The following is a 14,428-nucleotide window of genomic DNA, read 5'->3' as shown; positions in this document are numbered from 1 at the left end:
GCCTGCCTTGCAAGTTCAGGTACCCGAGTTCATCCCCAGTAACAAAACAAGCAAAAACAACTTGCATTTAGTTTTTGGTGGTGCTAGAGATTGACCCAGGACTCTGTGTATGTTAAGCACATGCTTTGCTACTAAGCTGCATATCAAGTGCCTAGTATTTGCCTCTGTCTGGTTTCTCTCAATTAACATAATGTCCTCAAGCTTCATCCCCCTCATAGGATGTGTCAGAATTTCCTTCCTTTTACTTATTTACTTTGTGCTTAGGAATCAAACTCAAGGCCTCTCATATACTAAACACGTGCTCTACTGCTGAGCCCCATCCCTGACCTTTCTTTCCCATGTGTGTTTGTGTTACAGCGCATTGAATCCAGGGTTTTCACACTGAGCTACATCTCCAACTTATTTTTTTTGGTACCAGGGACCAAACTCTGGTCCTTGTGCTTGCGAGGCAGTCAGTGTAACCACTGAGCTAAATCCCAGGCCTACATCTCTAGCTTTTTAAAAAAGCTTTTATATTTGTTGTTATTGATGTTGTTTTTTGAGACAGGGTCTCACTACGTAGTCCTGGTTGGCCTTGAACTTGCAGCAATTCTCCTGCCTCAGCCTTGCCCATACTGGAATTAACAGGCATGCACATATATATATATATTTTTTTTGGTACTGGGGATCAAATTCAGGTCCTTGCTCTTGCGCAGCAGGCGGCAAAACCACTGAGCTAAATCCCAGGCCCTGGCCTTTTTATATTTTGAGTCAGGGTCTCACTAAGTTGCTAAATTGCTCAGTTTGGGCTCAAACTTGCAATCCTCCTGTCTCAGCCTCCCAGACTGCTTTGAAACAGGGATATGGCACTTCACCATGCTTCAGCCATTCCTTATAAAAGGCTAAATAATATTCTATTATGAGTACATAATATTTAATTTGTTTGTACATCCATTGATGGATTTTTTTTTTTTTACACCTTTTTTGTTTTTTGAGACAGGATCTTGCTATGTTGTTCAGGCTGGTCTTGAACTCACTGTGTAGCCCAGGCTGGCCTCAAATATGCAACAATAGTCCTACCTCAGCCTTCTGAGGGCTGGGATTACAGTGCCACCACACCCAGCTATTTTCATTGTTGTGAAGTTACTATGAATATATGTGTACAAATATGCCTTTGAAACTTTTTCATTTCTTTTGGATATATACCCATGGAACATCTTTGTGGTTTTTAGCAACTGCTAATAAGAACAGCTACCAAATTAAGGCTTTGTAACTTAAAAGAGGTAGAGAACAATTACACAATACTTTGGGCCCCTGGGTTTGAAGATCATGTAATTACTTCCACTCAGGCAACTGCTCCCCCTTAGCTGAGGTGGAGACTCCACTCCCACCTGCACATCTCTTGGGAATGTTCCAGCCCTCCTAGTGCCCGGACTCCTCCTTTGGGGACTCTCATTAATTGGCGTGGGGTGGAGCTGAGACTTGAGTTTTACAAAATGCTCCTCAGATGATTCTAAATGCACTCAGGGTGGAGAACCACAGAACAAAGTCTCTTGTGTCCTCGTTCACTGTAGTCTTGATGTTTTTCTTGTTAGGGCCTCTGTACTCCTTGAAATGCACCCAATTTGGTACTCAAGTGTTCTGATGTGAACATTTTGTCCCAGTACTCCTTTGTTTGATATTTGACGTGCAGGCTGGGAGCGCTCAGTGTTGGCTGCCTTGTGGCTCTTGACCCTTCCAGCTAAAACAATTTGTTCAGCGTTTCTTGTTTTTGGAATTCATTGCACCTCCTGTAATGATGAGAACCAAAGTACCACTGTTAAACTTAGGGCTTTTTTTTTTGGTACCAGAGATCGAACTCGGGACCTTGCACTTTCCAGGCAGGCAGCGGAAGCACTCAGCTAAATCCCCAGCTTTAGGGCTTTTTTTTGAAGCAGAGTCTCATTGTGTAGTTCAGGCAGGCCTCAAACTCAAAGTGATCTTCCTGCCTCAGCCTTCCAAGTGCTGGGATTACAGATGTGTGCCGCTACACCTGGGCCACTTTAAGGCTATTTAATTGCTGTTACAAGTTGGGCATGCTGGCACTTGCCTGGCATCCCAGGATTCTGGGAGGCTGAGGCAGCAAGACCACAAGTTCCAGCCCAGGCAACATGAGAGACCCTGTCTCAAAATTTAAAAAATGAAGAAAAGGGCTGGGTAGGTACTCAGCCCTTGCTGGGTTCAATCCCACGTACTTCCTGCCTTATCCAAAAAGATGAAAGGGGTGGCTGTGTAGCTCCGTGGTAGACCACCTGCCCAGCCTACACAGTTCACCGGGTTCCATGCCCAGCACTGTAACAATATAAATTGAAAAAAGAGAAGCTGGATGTGGTGGTGCAGACCTGTAATCCCAGCACTCTGACAGGCTGAGGCAGGAGGATTGCAAGTTGGAGCCCAAACTGAGTAATGTATCAATTTAACGAGACCCTGTCTCAAAAAATAAAAAAGGGCTGGGGATGTAGCTCAGTGCAGACCCTGGGTTCAATCCCTGAAAAGAAAAAGAGAAAAGGAGAAGAGACAGAGACAGAGATAGAGAGACAGAGAGAGGTTATTCCTGCATGAGTATAATGATTCTAGCTTTATTGCCCAATCCTTTTTTTTTTTTTGCAGTACAGTACTAGGGATTGACCTTTTTCTCTTTTCTTTTTTTTCTGGTACGGGGGATCGAACTCAGGACCTTGCATTTGTGAGGCAGGCACGGTGCCACTGAGCTAAATCCCCAGCCCTGGGAATTGAATGACTTCATCAGCTTCTCTCTCTCTCTCTAACTCAAGCTGGCCTTGAACTATGTAGCCCAGGCTGGCCTCACACTCTGAGATCCTCCTGCCTCAGCCTCCTGAGTGCTGGGATTATAGACATGCGCCACCATGCCCGTCTTTATTTTTTATTTTGAAATAGGGGATTACTAAATTGCCCAGGCTGTGCCTCAATTTTCCACCCTCCTGCCTCAGCTTCCCAGAGTGGTGAGATTATAGGCCTACACCACCACATCAGGCTCAAATCTTCACCTGTTTTTTTTTTTTTTTTGAGGTCTATGTTCACATTATATTCTCAGAAGTGGAATTTTTGTTTTGTATTAAATTCTTTTATTGGTACATTGTAGGTATACAACACAATTACATTTCTCATTGGGAATTGTACCTTTACATGATGCATCTTGGTTCTTATTTTTTCCCCATTCCTAGCCCTCCCTTCACGCCCTCCACCCTTCCCTATTTACAAAGATTTTATTTCCATTTTTTCCATTTCTCATCATTTTTTCCTTTCCCTTCTTTCCTTTCCCCTGCCCCTCCCACTACCCCTACCCCTTTGGACCTTTTCTTCCTATTTTACATTATTGATTATTCATTCTAATAATTGGTACATTTTAGGTATACAACATAATGACATTCATCATTGGAAATTTGCACCTTTACATAGTCTCTCTTGGTTCTTATTTTTCACCCTTGCCCAGCCCTCCCTTCAACCCCTCCAGTCCTCCCTATTTACAAAGATTTTGTTCCTATTTTTCCATTTTCTCATATTAATCCCATTCCCTTCTATCCTTTCCCCTAGCCCTCCCACTTCCTTCCCCTTTGCCCCTTTTCTTCCTATTTCACATTACCTATTATACATTTAGTCCTTATTTACACTTTCAGTTTCTCACACCAGAGAAACTATTCAGTATTTACACATGTGTGTCCTATTTATTTCACTTAAGAGTATTCCCTCAATGTGCATCCACTTAGCTATAAATGTCTCTAATTTCTCGTTTTTTATGGCTGAGTAGTACTCCATTTTATAAAAAAACCACATTTTCTTTATCCAGTCTCCAGTTGATGGGCATCTTCATCTTAAATTTATGACTCTAAAGCTCTTACACTTTGGTGGGGTTTTTTTCCTGAGATGGGAAAATGCTAGTTATAAGATCAAATAACCTTTTCCTTCAGGAAAGACATTTAGAAGGCACAGGATTACCACGCAGTGGAGAGACATATCCTTTGGCTAAGCCTCCAGAAATAAACACTTCTGCTCACTTCTTGATATCATTAAATGCACATGATGCCGGGGATTTAGCTCAGTGGTTTCGCCGCCTGCTGCACAAGCGCAAGGACCCAAGTTCGATCCCTGGTACCAAAAAAATGCACAAGAATCATAGAAAAATAAAGGGAGTTAACCTAATTCCAAGAGCAAAAATAGATCCTCGGTTTTAAATGATTAGTTAACACTCCAACTTTGTGAAAGTGACCCTGATGGTCCACAGCGCATGGTGCCTTCTCACGGGTGAGGGAGGACTTTCCCTATTAGTGCTGACTGGTCCCAATGATCAGGGGCAAATGCCTGTGGATTTTCAGCAATTCTGCAAAAATGGTCTAAAAGGCTCTCTCCTCTCTTCCCTAATACTTTTCTATAGTTTATGGGGAAAGTGAAACATAAGGATATAGTCATCAATTTGGGAAGTGTACCTTTAAAACTTTTTTTTTTTTTGGAAACAGGGTCTTGCTTTGTAGTTCATGCTGGCCCTGAACTCACCTGCAGCAATCTTCCTGCCTCAGCCTCCCAAGTGCTGGGATCACAGGTTTGAAACTGTGTTTTAATTTTTATTTTTGAGACAGGGTCTTGCTACATACACCAGGCTGGCCTTGAATTCACTATGTAGCTCAGGCTGGCCTCAAACTTGCAGAAATCCTCCTGTCTCAGCCAAAAAAAATTTTATTCAGGTAAGTCACAGAAACTAAAATTAATCTTTTGGTAGGAGGCTGAGGCAGGAGGCTTGCCATGAGTTTGAGGCCAGCCTGAGCTACATAGCAAAACCCTGTCTCAAAAAACCTGAATAAATAAAATAACCCTTTGGGGCTGGGGGTGTTTCTCAGCAATAGAGCTCTTGCCTTTCGTGTGTGAGGCCCAGGTTCACTCCTCAGCAACCCCAATGAATAAATAAATATGAGCAACTCAGTGGCATTTGATGCATTTACTGTTATGCAACCATCATCTCTAGTTTTACAATATTTTCATTACCAAAAGGTGGTGATATATATCTTGTATGTAAACTGCCAAGTATCTACCATGGCTCTATTGTGTTTGTGATTCAAAAAGAACTGGAAAATCCAGCATTACAGATTAATATAATTTACTATAGTTCTTTCCTTTTTTTTTTTGGTACCGGGGATCGAACTCGGGTCCTTGCGCTTGCGCAGCAGGCGGCGAAACCACTGAGCTAAATCCCCTGCCCCCTTTTGGTTATTTTTTTAAGACAGAGTCTTGGTATCTAGTCCAGAATGGCCTCAAACTTGCAGCAATCCTCCTGCCTCAGCCACTTGAGTGCTGGGATGGCAGGCAGGCTTTTTCTATTATTTAAGAGCTATCATTAACTTTGCTCATTATGTGCCTATTCTTTATGAATATTATAAAAGCCCCTTATCATTATGACTAATGACCAAAAAAGTAAATTTCCAAAACATCCCCAAAGGAGCAAAAATATTCCCTTGAGAACCAGTTCACAGTCAAAAAACCACTAATTAAATTTCCTTGGTAATTTCCACAATGGCCTTTAGGGGGTAGCATCATCCCCTTGAGAGCAAAGTAGACAATTCCTCTCCCAGCCTGGGCATCATTAACTCTCACTTCCCCAATAAATTTAGGGTTGCAGTAGCTAGTTCTGGGTTTCATTTTTTTTGGTTTTTTGAGGCAGGGTCTCACTATGCAGTTTAGGCTGGCCTTGAACTTACTATGTAGCCCAAGCTGGTCTTGACCGCACTTTAATCCCTCTGCCTCAGGCTCCCAAGGACTAGGATTACTGGGACTATAGGTGTGCGGCATCATACCTGGTAGTGAATATTCTTATTCATGCCCTTCAGTATGCATTTCCTTCTTTTTTTTCAATACTGGGGATTGAACCCAGGGCCTTCACCCTGACCTACATCCATAAGTCCTTTTTTTGTTTGTTTTGTTACAGCTTCTTTTTTTTTTTGGTACTGGGGATCGAACTTGGGACCTTGCGCTTGGGAGGCAGGCGCCGGAACCACTGAGCTAAATCCCCGGCCCTGTTTGTTTTGTTTTGAGACAGGATCATGACATATAGTTCGGGATGGCCTTGAACTCACTATCTAGCTGAGCATAGACCCTAATAAAGAGTTAAATGGTAAGCCAGAACAAATAACAACTAAAATGATAGGCTTGGAAAAATCTTTTTTTAAATCGGGGCTTGGTAGACAATACTTAAGAATGTTCTATTTAAACACTGAGGAATTGGGCCAGGGATTTAGCTCAGTGGTTTCACCGCCTGCCTGGAAAGCGAAGGACCCAGGTTCGATCCCCAGTACCAAAAAAAACCAAAACAAAACACTGAGGAACTGTTAAGAAACACTCCTGCCTGAGAATGACAAAAGAAACACTTGGAAACAGAACCTTATTTTTGTCCTGGGGCTTGAACCCAGAGAGTGCTGAGGTACATCTCCAGCCCTTTAAAAAATTTTTTATCTTTTTGACACGGGAATTATATACTAGGAAGTCACCTAGGATCTATCTGTTACTTGTGCCCCATAAGTTTTCGGTTCCTGGAATTTAAATGGTCTGTGCCTCATCAGAGCTTGAAATAAGCTATTTACTCACTCTCGGGTCCCATCCACTACAATCCTGAGTCTTTCCTGACCCCATCTCCTCTCTTCTTTAGCTCCCAGTCCCCTCCCTGCCAATTAGGGACTCATTATTAAACTCATGAAGCTAGGGACGTTTCCTATTGTCTATCACTGTGACTGGCACTGTAGAAAGAGCAAATACATTAAAGGAAGATCCCTGTGGTACACAGGTAGTTAGACATTAGCAGACCTGAGAGACAAAGGGAGAATCTAAAATAGCATGCTATGCCAGTTACAGTTAAGTAAAGAAACAAAGAACTCCATATATAATACACTACTAATCCTTTTCTAGCTCTCCGACCCGAAGACACAGGTTCTAGAACAAGGCACATACTATTCCTGGCTTCCAAAGCCTACAGCCCAACGATGTAAGGAAAGGAAATGGTCTTTAAAAATCCTCTTGCCTTGGGCTGGGATCTAGTTAAAATTAAGAAACACCTTTCATAAATTTCTCCCCTAAGGTTCTTTCTTTTTGGTAACAGGGATGAAACTCGGGACTTTGTGCTTTCAAGGCAGGCGGGGGAACCACTGAGCTAAATCCCGGGCCCTCCCCTAAGGTTCTTACATGAGTAAGGTCCCTGAGGACCATTTGAAAAGGCCAGGAAGACATTTTGCAATTCCAAAGGAACTTCTATGAAAAATGTCAATAAGCATCATAATTAACCTAATTCCCTGGACCTCAGGAGTACCTTTTGTGCACAGAAAGATACCCAAACTTGAACTTGGGCACATAGCTTCATGACATTACCCACCTTCTCACTAAATTTTATTTTTTTTTTGAGACAGGGTCTTGCTATGTCGTTTAGGCTAGCCTTGAACTCACTATGTAGCCCAGGCTGGCCTCAAACTCCCAGGGTTCCTCCTGCCTCCGTCTCTCAAGGGATAGGATTACAGGTGTGCACCACTATGCCCAACTCACTATAGTAAAATCTATCTGTACTTCCCCTGGCAGCCTAGGTGCTTTGATTGAATTCTTTCATCAAGGGCACAAAAGGACCAAGATTTTCGACTGCCAATTCCTTGTGGCGTCAGTACCTTGCTTCCGGGTGACAACTGGAGCCAAACAGGACTGAACAATTTTGCAGGAGGCAACACAATGCCAGCTTTGGTACCGGGGATCGAACTCGGGTCCTTGCGCTTGCAAGGCAGGCAGCGGAACCACTGAGCTAAATCCCCCATGCCAGCTTTGATTAAAAATCTTGTCTTGCTTCTCTGACCTGCAGCCAATTCACTCTTGTCTTTTTGTTGTTCTGTACTGAATATTGAACCCTGAGCTTTGCACTGAGCTATATCCCTGGCTTTTTAATTTTGATTTAGAGACAGGGTCTCACTAAATTGCTCAGCCTGGGCTGGATCTTGTGATCCTCCAGCGTCAACCTCCTGAGTACCGTGCGCCCTAGCTTTCACTCTAAATTTTCAGTCCTCACCTACAAAGGGGAATAATTGACGCTCCCCCTAGGACAGTACAAGCCTGATAAAACTACGTTTGCGTGCAGCTCTCTGGAACCCAAGACAAGGCTTCCCAGAGGAAAGTTTTGTACTACCAAGCCCCGCCCCTCTCTGGCCTGCATGACGTCACCCACCGAGGTATCTAGTGACGCCATCGCCGCGCGGCCCTACTCCAGCCCCTCTTCTCCGGAAACCTTCGACTCCTGGGACCGACCTCCGGCTTTCGGTTATTTTTTGTTCCCTCGCATTTTTCCACCTAAAAGCTTACACTCTTTCCGCCTTCCTTCAAGTTAGCAATTTTCGATTCTTCTCACTTCCTGCCCGGCGAGTTCCTCAAAGTCATTTGCTCTCAGTTAATTAATCGCCTTTCAGCCCCACCCGTTCAACTTATTCTTAGTCCTATTACCCCAGTTTGGTTTCTTTCGGCTATTTCCGCCTCCTACAGCCGTCCACCTTCGGTCCTTTACGGATTAAATTCCCCCTTCTTCGCCTCGGCTCTTTCCGGCGCCCCATTCTTTCTCTAGCCCTACTCCTATCGTCTTAGGCTGTTTTCTATTTTCTTTTGGCTTCACGTACCTCAGTGGCTCAGACCACCTTTGGCTTCTTCCCGCCCACCCTAGCCTTCTATTGCCTGCTCATCTGCTTTCGGCTTTTCCCGTCTTTCCTCGGTCTCGCCCTTTCCTTTCGGCTGTTTCCGCCGGTCTTCGGAGGAGCCGTCTCGGCTCCGCTCCTCCGCGTGACTCACTCGGCCCGGGCCTCCGCCTCTCAGTTCCTCCTCCCTCCTCGCCCTTCCTCCCGCCTCAGCCTCTGGGCTCGTCCCGGCAGTGCCGCCATTTTGTGTGAATTCCTGACTGCGGCGGGGGCCGGGCAGCCGGGGCATCTAGGGCGGGGAGACAAGACAGTCGGCCGGTCTCCGCTGCCCGTTTCCTCTCTTCCTGAAATCCTTTTTTTTTTTTTTTTAATCTCCCCCTCGCTCGCTCACCTCTTCTCCCCTCTCCCCTCGCTTGCTCCATCGCGCGGCCCGCGCTAATTACACCCAACCAACCCACCAGTGTCCGTATTCTCGGGTACCCCGCCCCGGGCCCGTGGGCGAGTGTGTGGGGGCGCTCGCTCCGATGAGGGCCCCGTGCCCGTGAGCGAGTGACCGGCCGCACGGCGGGCCGCGGAGAAAGCAGGTGGCCGGCGGCCCGCCGGGGCCTAGGCCGCGCGGCCTACGCGGAAGTCGGCGCCCAGGTGATTCCGAAACCGAAAAAATACAGACCCAGTTCCCACCAGGAGTCCTCAGAGCCGAAGTGTGCCCCTCCCGCCACGCCCAAGCAGTCCTTTTTCGTGCATTCACGTCCCCTCCCCCCAAGGATCCATGGAGGCCGCGCCCGGGACCCCCCCGCCGCCGCCATCAGAGTCGCCGCCATCGCCATCGCCATCGCCATCGCCGCCGCCGCCATCGCCTTCGCCTCCTCCGTGTTCCCCCGACGCCCGCCCAGGCTCCCCGCACCTCCTCCACCACCGCCTCCCGCTCCCTGACGACAGGTCAGGCCCCCGGCCGGGCCGGGGCAGCGCCCCCGGGGGGAGGAGGAGGAGGAGGAGGAAGGGCGAGCGCCATGTTGGGCCGGGCCGCGGAGGAGGAGGAGGAGGAGGAGGAGGAAGGGCGGGGTCGGTGGGTGTCTCTCGCTCCTCGCTCTTTCTCGCTTGCTTTCTCTCCCGGCCTCATGCGTTTCCCCCCCCTCGCGGCGTTCGCCCGCTCTCCCTCGCTCTCGCTCTGTCTTTTTTGGGCGCCATGCTGAGGGGAAGGTGAGGAGGCGCCCCCCGGACCCCCCGTGCCCGCCCTGGGGAGGGGGCGCCGGGGGGGCGCTGTGGAGGCCTGCGGGGTCCGCGTTGCCCCTGCGCCCGGAGCTGGCAGCCACCGGCCCGCCCGCCCGCCGCCTGGCTTCGGGGCGGGGTGGGGGAGGGGCTCCCGGACCCTTTTTTGGGGGGATCTCGAGCCTCAGCCCCGCTCTTAGGGGCATGGAGTTGGGGGGGGGTCTTCTACCCCCCGGCAGTATCCTTTCCTGGGGGAGGTGTGCCCTGCCCTTCTTGGATAGGGATCCGAGCTTTCTTAGGCAGAAAATGGGGGTTCACTCAGTCTTAATCTTTCTAATGGGGGGCCTTTGATGGCGGCTCCTTTGCACTTTTGTGGCGGGAGGTGTTTTCTACCTGCACCCCGGAAAACTGAACTGTGGGGTGCATCTAGACCTTTTGATGAAACCCCTCTTTTTTTGGGAGAATCCCTTTCCCCACGCTTATCCTTAAAGGGAGAGATTCCTTTCTTTTTCGTAGGTAGGTGACCTGGGGGAGGGTCCTCGGCCGTATTTTTTAGGGGGTGTTTGGTTTTCTTAGCTTGGAGGGGAGAGGAAATTGCCTCTAGCTTTCTCCTGGGGGGTCGCCCCTCCCTTGAGGTAAAAGGGGGCACCATCCCTTCCCGGAGAGAAAAGGTTTCCTTGTGCTTTGGCAGGGGGGTGGAAAGGGGTGCCTCTTGCCCCTTTAATTCAGTGCGAAATGGGTCCCCACGCCCTGTTCTGACGCGTGATAATGGGGCCAGCCCCGCGCCTTTCAGAGTGAGCTTGGGGACCCTGTTTGCATTGCTAGAGCCGATGGCGTTGGGGTGCAGGGTTCGCTCACCCATTCCTGATAGGGTAGGGGAAGAGGCTGGAGAGAGGATTTGAGACAGGAAGGTGGGGTGCAGCCGTCAGGAAAGCGAGTCTTTGAGGGAGTGGGGGTGGGGAAGGAGAGCTCGCTGGACAGATGGCTGATGGGGCGCAGCCCAGTCGGGGTTCTCAGCCAGGGCTTCCCCCTCAAGCTCCTTGGCCCCTTCTCTCCCACTCCCACCTCTGCCTTTTCCCTTTCTCCTTCACAGACCATACTTTGCCTTTTAAAAGAAATGCCACCCACATTCAGAGACACAAGTGCAGCAGTTTGGTGAGCGTTTACAAAAATTTTTTGTTTTTCTTTGTTTTTCTTTTTTTTTTCTCCTCTCTTTTGTTTTAATTAAATGTATCGTCCTGGGACTCGCAGCCCTTCGCAGCCCGACTCCAGTTCAAGGAAATAAACAGATTAGCAAAGTCTGTTCGCTAAGCCCACGTTGGCCTTCCGGGGGCCCCTCTCTGGGGGCAGGTGCATTACTCAAAGGTGCTTACATGCTTTATTCGACCTCTAAGGAGTTCTCTTATGTCAGAAGTGTATGTCTTACAATGGGTTGGGATGGTAAGTAGCCTCTTTTATTGAGTAATTCAATTATCTCCCTCTTTTTGTCCCTTTTCCTGCCTGCCTTCCTCCTCGCCTTTAGACCAAAGTGATGCTTGAGAGAATGAATTTATATGTTCAAATCAGGTTTCTAACCCTGTTGAGCCCTTTTAGACTTGCACATCCTTTCATTGTTTAATTTTTAAAATTTGACGTACACAGTTTTCTCAAAAAAAAGTATTACTGTAACATGACAAATCTATGTAATAGGCCCATGTTTTCAGACTCTTGGCAACCCTCTGTCCATATCAATCCATTACTTTATCCAGCCTTCATCTTTGAGGAAAGTGGATACTTCAAGTCCACATATAGGAGACAAGTTTACTGAATTTGGTTTATGATGCTTGCATTCAAGTTAAAATTCTCCCCTCCTCCCCACCGAAAAGATTGTGGTTCAAGTAGATCCATTTTCCTCAATTTATTCCAATGTCTCTTATGGTGATGGACGTTTAAATTGAGCAAGTCATTTGTAAAGTACTGTTGAAGCACAAAATGTGTAAACTGTCTCAAGCCCCAATCTCTGCCTGTCTCCACTGCTCTTTGTTGGAAAGCACATGCCTGACCGTGAAAAGTTGATGCAAAATGTGTTACACGCCCAGTCATGTTGGAGAGAACACTTCCAGTCCCCTATCCTACACGTTCAAAGGAAAAGAACAGAAATGACTTGCCAAACCAAACACTACTTCTGATGTGTTTTACAAGCATAAGTTTTTAGGTTAAAAGACAAAACACGTTGAAGTTCCATTTTCCTTCTGGCCCACTTTGGTCCCTGACATACTTTGTTAGAGAAATCTTTCTAACACACTGCCCTAACCCTCTCCAAAAGTTTCTTTTTTTCTGTTGTTAGGAGAAACGTGTTCCCTCATGTTGAGATGAGACATGAACTACAATTCATTAGGCCACGTATTTTGTTAATATGTTCACAACTTAACTGTGGTGAGTGGTGGTCTTAAGTGTATAAAATCAGTTATGGGAGGAAGAAATCCCCAGAATGGATAGTATCCTGTGAAAAATGTCCAAAGCACAAACTGAACACACTATCCAGGCTGAAAAGGAATTGCACTTATTTGACGTTTCCCATCCTTGATTAAAATCCCTCTTCCAGGAGCTTAGAGCAGAAACTAGATATTAACTGATGACTCTTCCCAAGTTTATAGAATTACTGAATTGTTGAAGAATGCTTAAGTTTACTTTTTAAAATGCAATGTTAAGGAAATAGAGTATCATTTGTAAGTGAAAATTTTAACAATCAGCTGAATCTGAAAATATTACCCCAAACATTAAAGATGCTTTCAGGCACATCAACACTTTATTCATTTATTTATTTATTTTTCCTCAAAGAAATCTCATCCATCAAGTCTAAGAAGTCCCAGTAATTCAGTCAGACTGCATTTTGGTAAACTTTGTTTTTGAAATGTCACAGTACTACCTTTTTTTCTCCCCCAAACTGATGTACCAGTATTAGTTAAAAATGAAATTAATGGATGTTGCAAAAGAAAAAGAAAAGGGTATCTCTCAGAATGCCTGATTTAACAGCAAATCTGAAACACTTAAAACCTTTAAAATTTTTGTTCTCTCTGGGAGAGATTTTGAAAGCAAATCCAGATCTCCCATTAGAAACAAAACCTGTTGTGACCATGAAAATATGGATGTTATAGTCAAAATCCCTTTTTTATTTATTGTCTCAAATTTGCTCTTCTAGAGGAAAAACATGAGATTTCCCAAAAGGGCTTATAGCCCCAGTCTGTCCTGTCTTCCTGACCCCGAGTTAGAGTTTCAATTTGCTCTGAAGGTTTAAATTTTTGATTCTTGACAAGCCAGAATTTTAGGTAGAACTAGCTGTTTTAGAAAACCGCTGCTGTGGTTTTGTCTTATCCAGAAAGGCTGATCCCATGGGAAAAGTGTTTTGCACCTGTGGAAATGAAGGCCTCCTTAGCTGTTTACTGCTTGACATGTTGAGTTGAACATTTGGTTACTGCATTTCTGTATTTCCATACAGTCCAATGTCGAACAATCTCATATTGGGCCCAGTCAGTGATTCACCTTTTAATAATGTCTTCACCTCTGCTCTTTGCGCTTACATGTTTTACCTTTCCCAATGGAAGGAAATGGCTGTGTCAAGGTTGCCTTCAGCTGCTCACTTGTGTTTTATTTTTGTGGCTCTCAGCCCTTATAAACATCTCTTTATAGAGGCCAGATCTAGTTACAGTAAATACCTCTGGCGAAAATCGCTAATGAAACAGTTTCTGAGTCTCTGAGGATCGCTTTAAGTCAAACCATGTTCCAGAGAACCTAATTGTGGTCTCTGTGGACAGTATCTTCTAGTGCCAGAGCAACTGGCTCTGCCCCGATTTGGGTAGTTGAATGGTAGAACACATAGTGAAATAGCCAAGTTGACCAAGGTGCTTAACCTGTAGTGCGACAAGCAGCACAGCTAGTAGTACGACAGGAGAGAAAAAGGGAGGTTCTGTAGCTTTCTGGCAATTGGTGTTTATTAGGCTGATCTGAGAATCCTAGGAGCAGCCTGCTCATTGGTGGAGGGAATCCTGTTGGAATAAACGGTTTGAGGCCAGTTTCATAATTAGAACCTAGTACAGAGAAGCTGCCAGTTTTGGTGGCACTTAAAGTTCATTTTGATGAATAAAGGTAAAAAGGAGATTGAGGGGGAGCCAATCTTCATGGATTTGGTTTTCCAAATTTCTTGGTCTAGACTGTCCTGGCAGAGCTCTTTGCTTTTGTTATTGAGGTAGATGCAGTCTTGATGATATTGTGCTGCGTTTTTTTGTATTGGCTTAGTAATAATGTGAGGTGGGCAGTTTTTAGATTGTTGGTACTGGGGTCATTGTTAATCATTGGTGATAAAAATAAAGATGGGGCCTCTTGGTTGGTGGTAGATTTAGTTGTTTTCTATTATGAATATTTATTTTATAGCAGAACACAGGATAGTTGCTGGGAGCATAGTTTACTTTTACTTTGCCTGATCAAATTTCTCTGAATAAAGGATCTTCCTGGTTTTTAAATTTTTTACCATATTGCATCTGAGTGAATTGGTGACTCAGCTCCTT

At 45.8% G+C, this 14,428-nt stretch overlaps 1 protein-coding gene and 1 long non-coding RNA gene across 8 annotated transcripts in view; one reads left to right on the top strand and one right to left on the bottom strand.

Moving 5' to 3' along the window:
- Positions 1-1,561: 1,561 nt before the first annotated feature.
- On the bottom strand, positions 1,562-8,350 carry LOC110346056 (uncharacterized). Its single transcript, XR_002389819.2, has 2 exons — positions 8,219-8,350; positions 1,562-1,769 (listed from the first exon to the last, which is right to left on the bottom strand). It is a non-coding gene; the product is annotated as an uncharacterized LOC110346056 (long non-coding RNA).
- A 586-nt stretch (positions 8,351-8,936) lies between these two features.
- The window catches only part of Zc3h4 (zinc finger CCCH-type containing 4), a 38,321-nt gene continuing 32,829 nt past the window's right edge, over positions 8,937-14,428 (top strand). Inside the window, exons 1-2 of one of the 7 annotated variants that reach the window (XM_013066348.3) lie at positions 9,503-9,614; positions 10,978-11,039. In XM_013066348.3, the coding sequence (XP_012921802.1) occupies positions 11,002-11,039 (38 nt within the window). In that variant the 5' untranslated portion in view covers positions 9,503-9,614; positions 10,978-11,001. The other 6 variants (XM_004867079.4, XM_004867077.4, XM_013066347.3 and 3 more) reach the window with 6 other exon arrangements.

Source organism: Heterocephalus glaber, unplaced genomic scaffold (assembly GCF_053883595.1).
Source record: "Heterocephalus glaber isolate CG9 unplaced genomic scaffold, H.glaber_assembly_v1.0 deba00001744, whole genome shotgun sequence".
NCBI classification, from domain to species: Eukaryota; Metazoa; Chordata; class Mammalia; order Rodentia; family Bathyergidae; genus Heterocephalus; species Heterocephalus glaber.
The sequence above is the reverse complement of the archived record's forward strand: the minus strand, read 5'-3'. Positions and strand labels throughout refer to the sequence as shown.